At 29.6% G+C, this 3,584-nt stretch overlaps 1 protein-coding gene across 1 annotated transcript; it reads left to right on the forward strand.

The window, feature by feature from the left end:
- The first annotated feature begins 1,708 nt into the window (after nt 1-1,708).
- Nucleotides 1,709-3,215, forward strand: LOC125827388 (transcription factor MYB1-like). The gene is made up of 3 exons (XM_049506705.1): nt 1,709-1,897; nt 2,094-2,223; nt 2,390-3,215. Exons 1-3 carry the CDS (start codon nt 1,768-1,770, stop codon nt 2,946-2,948), a joined length of 819 nt encoding a protein of 272 aa, XP_049362662.1. The 5' UTR covers nt 1,709-1,767; the 3' UTR covers nt 2,949-3,215.
- The last annotated feature ends 369 nt before the right edge of the window (nt 3,216-3,584 follow it).

A 3,584-nucleotide genomic window follows, 5' to 3' on the forward strand; every position in this document is an offset into this window, starting at 1 on the left:
AACAAAAGAAGAAGTAATTTCTAGACTTAATTAGCTAGAATGCAACTCAGGATCATCATTAGTGGATCGATTATCCTATTATGAAAATAGATTTCACAAAAATCATAAAAGATAAAATTCGTATATATGTCGTATTAATAAGTAAGGTTTAAAGAAAATAATATCCAAGTCGTGACACTTTCTTCTTGATCTATTGTTACGATTTGACCACTTTTAAATTAATGTTTCTTTGTTTGAGCCATATTATGTCAAACCTTTTTTTGACTTCGTTAATTCACTTAATTTCCTCCATTATATTTGTCCAGAGGCAGACTCATACAGTGAGAAAGGGGTCAAAAAATCCTATTAATTTAAAATAAAAAAAAAACTTTTATACGTATATCTTGAAAAATGATCATATATTTTATTAAGCATTTCAAAACACAAAATCTAGTTTGGAAAGATGATTGAAATTACTACTTAGCACCTCTTCTAGAGTTCCCATTTCTTTGATATTTTTGGTTTTGATATGACAATGTTAAAACTGCATAAAACGCGGTGGGGACAAGTTTCAAACAGGAGACCTCGTGAGTGTAAAGTGGTTCCCACAACTATCAGTCCACACGATACGGAGTCGTCTTTGTTAGAAAATATTTTACCCTTTAATGTGAGACTTTCTGGTGCAGATCTGAATTTAATCAGATTTCACTGTGAGTACCAGACACCGAATGAAAAATCAAAAAATGATTATTACGTAGGGTCATTTAATTATGTTTATACATTCATTAGTGAGGAATTACTATATTCCTATTGAAATTTCTCACTAAAAATTATTTCGTGGCTATTTCTATAGATATTTTGATTGAAAAAAATAGTGATTACATACGAAAACATTAAGAAGCTTTTAATATTTCAGCGAGAATTAATTTTGCCACCATGTGTTGGTGAACTGATTCGATAAAAAATGAGAAATGAATTCACTGCAAGACAAACCTATGTGTCTAATGGTTAGTATGCCGAATATTTTACATGTGTTTTATAAAAAAATTGAATAAATAAATGTGACGTGACATCACTTCTACTAACGTGTATTTGTTTTTGATAATGGCCCCATCGTCCTGTAATCATGAATCTACCAATTTTCAGTCTAATAATAATATTAAGAATGACACACTAAATAGTAATTGTCTCACAAAATCACCTAGTTTATCTTATCTTAAGATATATGTTTCCGTGGCTGATAATTAATAAACATGATTCTCAATTGATGAAATGAAACCCCAATTAAATATAGTCACGTCAAATAAAAGAAATGATAAGAAAATAATTTTTTTTAAAAAATAATTAAAACTTACTAAAAATGATGGAAATGAAAGAGAGACCAAATATGTATTGTGGTGCAGTGAAGGGACTGCTTCACCCTTAATTAGCGGTATCAAATTAAAAAACATTGAATATAAAAGAAAATCTTATTAAAAGCGAATCTTCAAATGAACCTACGTGAGATCCGAATTTAATTAATGTTCCAGTAGGAAATAAAAAGAGAGTGTCCCAAGGCTAGCAGAATAGCTAGTAGGGGGGACATGGGCTAATTTGGATTTTTTTGATGAAAATGAGAGTGCAATTTATAAATAGTGTCATTTTGTGGAGAGCTCCCTTAGTGGTAAAAAGTTCTTCCACGTATGTCAAAGGGTTTTAACTTCTTTTTTTTTTTGTATATATAGGCAGACAGAAATGGTAGTATTAATATTAAAATATGTGTCTTAGAACTATATATTATTAAAAAAAATGAATACTCCTATGTGTGCATCGTTGGGAGTTAGGAAAGGTTCATGGACTGAACAAGAAGATTTTCTTTTAAGAAAATGCATTCAAATATACGGTGAAGGAAAGTGGCATCTTGTTCCTGCTAGGGCTGGTATTACTTTTTTTTCTTTTTTAGTTCGTTTAAAAAAATAATATATTTTTACATTTATAAATGATTTACTAAATTTTGAATTTTGATTTTACTTCTAATAACATGATTTATAGTTCTATGGTTTGTTTTAAACTATAAATTTTGCAATATTTTAATTTTTTTATTTTTTTCTTAAATTTCATGTGAATATGTGTAGGTTTAAATCGATGTCGAAAGAGTTGCAGACTAAGGTGGCTAAATTATCTAAGGCCACATATCAAGAGAGGTGACTTTGCTCCAGATGAAGTGGATCTCATCTTGAGACTTCATAAACTCTTAGGCAATAGGCAAGTCTATGTGTTTATTAGACTGCGATCATTTTATTCAAAAGTTTATGATGTTAGAGATTTACGATATAATTTTTTTTTTAATGTATTATATATATATTTATAAATATTACCATGTCTTAATATGTGTAATTATTTCATTTAAAAGTTACGTTATTTTGTGTAGGTGGTCACTTATTGCTGGTAGACTTCCAGGAAGGACAGCAAACGATGTGAAGAACTATTGGAACACTCACTTTCAAAAGAAGTTAAATATTATTGCTCCTCCTCCTCCTCCTCGCCCTCGTCCTAATCCTCATCTACAGATTAAGCATAAGAGCATCGCGGTTACTAAGAATGAAATAATAAGACCTCAACCTCGGAACTTCTCAAACGTTAAGAAGAATAATTCTCATTGGTGCAACAACAAAAGTATGATCACAAACACATTAGACAAAGACAACAAACGTTGCAAGGAAATCGTAGTAAATATTTCTGAGAAGCCAACAGGAGAAAATACATCGTCGATAGACGATGGAGTTCAATGGTGGACAAATTTACTGGAAAATTGCAATGAAATTGAAGAAGTAGCTGTTACAAATTTTGAAAAAACACCAACAATGTTGTTACATGAGGAAATATCACCACCGTTAATTAATGGTGAAGGCAACTCCATGCAACAAGGACAAAGTCATGATTGGGATGACTTTTCAACTGATATTGACTTATGGAGTCTACTTAATTAAATAGTAATTTCTTTTTTATTTTTCGTAATGTCCTGTACTTATATTAGAGTCTAAGTGAATTCAGATTCGCGCGACTCCGTATCTATGGGGACTCAAACCCAACACCTCTGATTAAGAATGAAGGAGTACTTATTACTCCGACATATCCCTGATTGGTATTAAAGAAATATGTAATGGCAATTAATATTATTGTAAACTTGTAATAGGGATACAATCGTCCTTTGTACTTTATATCCTAATTACAAGTTGTTAGGAATGTAATTTTAAGAATTATTGTAACTGCATGCACTCTATTTTTATATTTTATGTGAATTTTAGGATGAGCATCAATATTGAAAAATTAAAATATTAAATAAATCGAGTTGATTCAGTTCAAATTTTATATTGCAATATCTTGGTAAGCATGAAATTTGTTTTTAAATTTTTTGTGTATTTAATCAAAATTTTAGTTAATCAAAACTCTATAACCGAAAATCGAATCAAAACATCAATAAATTTTTTTAAATAAAATCAAAACATCAATCTTTTAGGCGTATCATCTTTAATTATGTTATCTAAGTGCATATGCTTTTATAGTTTTATTAGTAGTGAGAGATTTGATTTTGTGATTTTTATAAGTTTGTTTTTAGTTTTATG

Source organism: Solanum verrucosum, unplaced genomic scaffold (assembly GCF_900185275.1).
Source record: "Solanum verrucosum unplaced genomic scaffold, falcon-dt-bn FXZP01000138.1, whole genome shotgun sequence".
Classification (NCBI taxonomy): domain Eukaryota; kingdom Viridiplantae; phylum Streptophyta; class Magnoliopsida; order Solanales; family Solanaceae; genus Solanum; species Solanum verrucosum.

Excerpts from the sequence above, each read along its gene's own strand:
- LOC125827388 (XM_049506705.1), top strand. The coding sequence starts at position 1,768 with ATGAATACTCCTATGTGTGCATCGTTGGGAGTTAGGAAAGGTTCATGG. Across the intron at positions 1,898-2,093 it reads TCTTGTTCCTGCTAGGGCTG|GTTTAAATCGATGTCGAAAG; the intron begins GTATTACTTTTT and ends GAATATGTGTAG. Across the intron at positions 2,224-2,389 it reads CATAAACTCTTAGGCAATAG|GTGGTCACTTATTGCTGGTA; the intron begins GCAAGTCTATGT and ends TATTTTGTGTAG.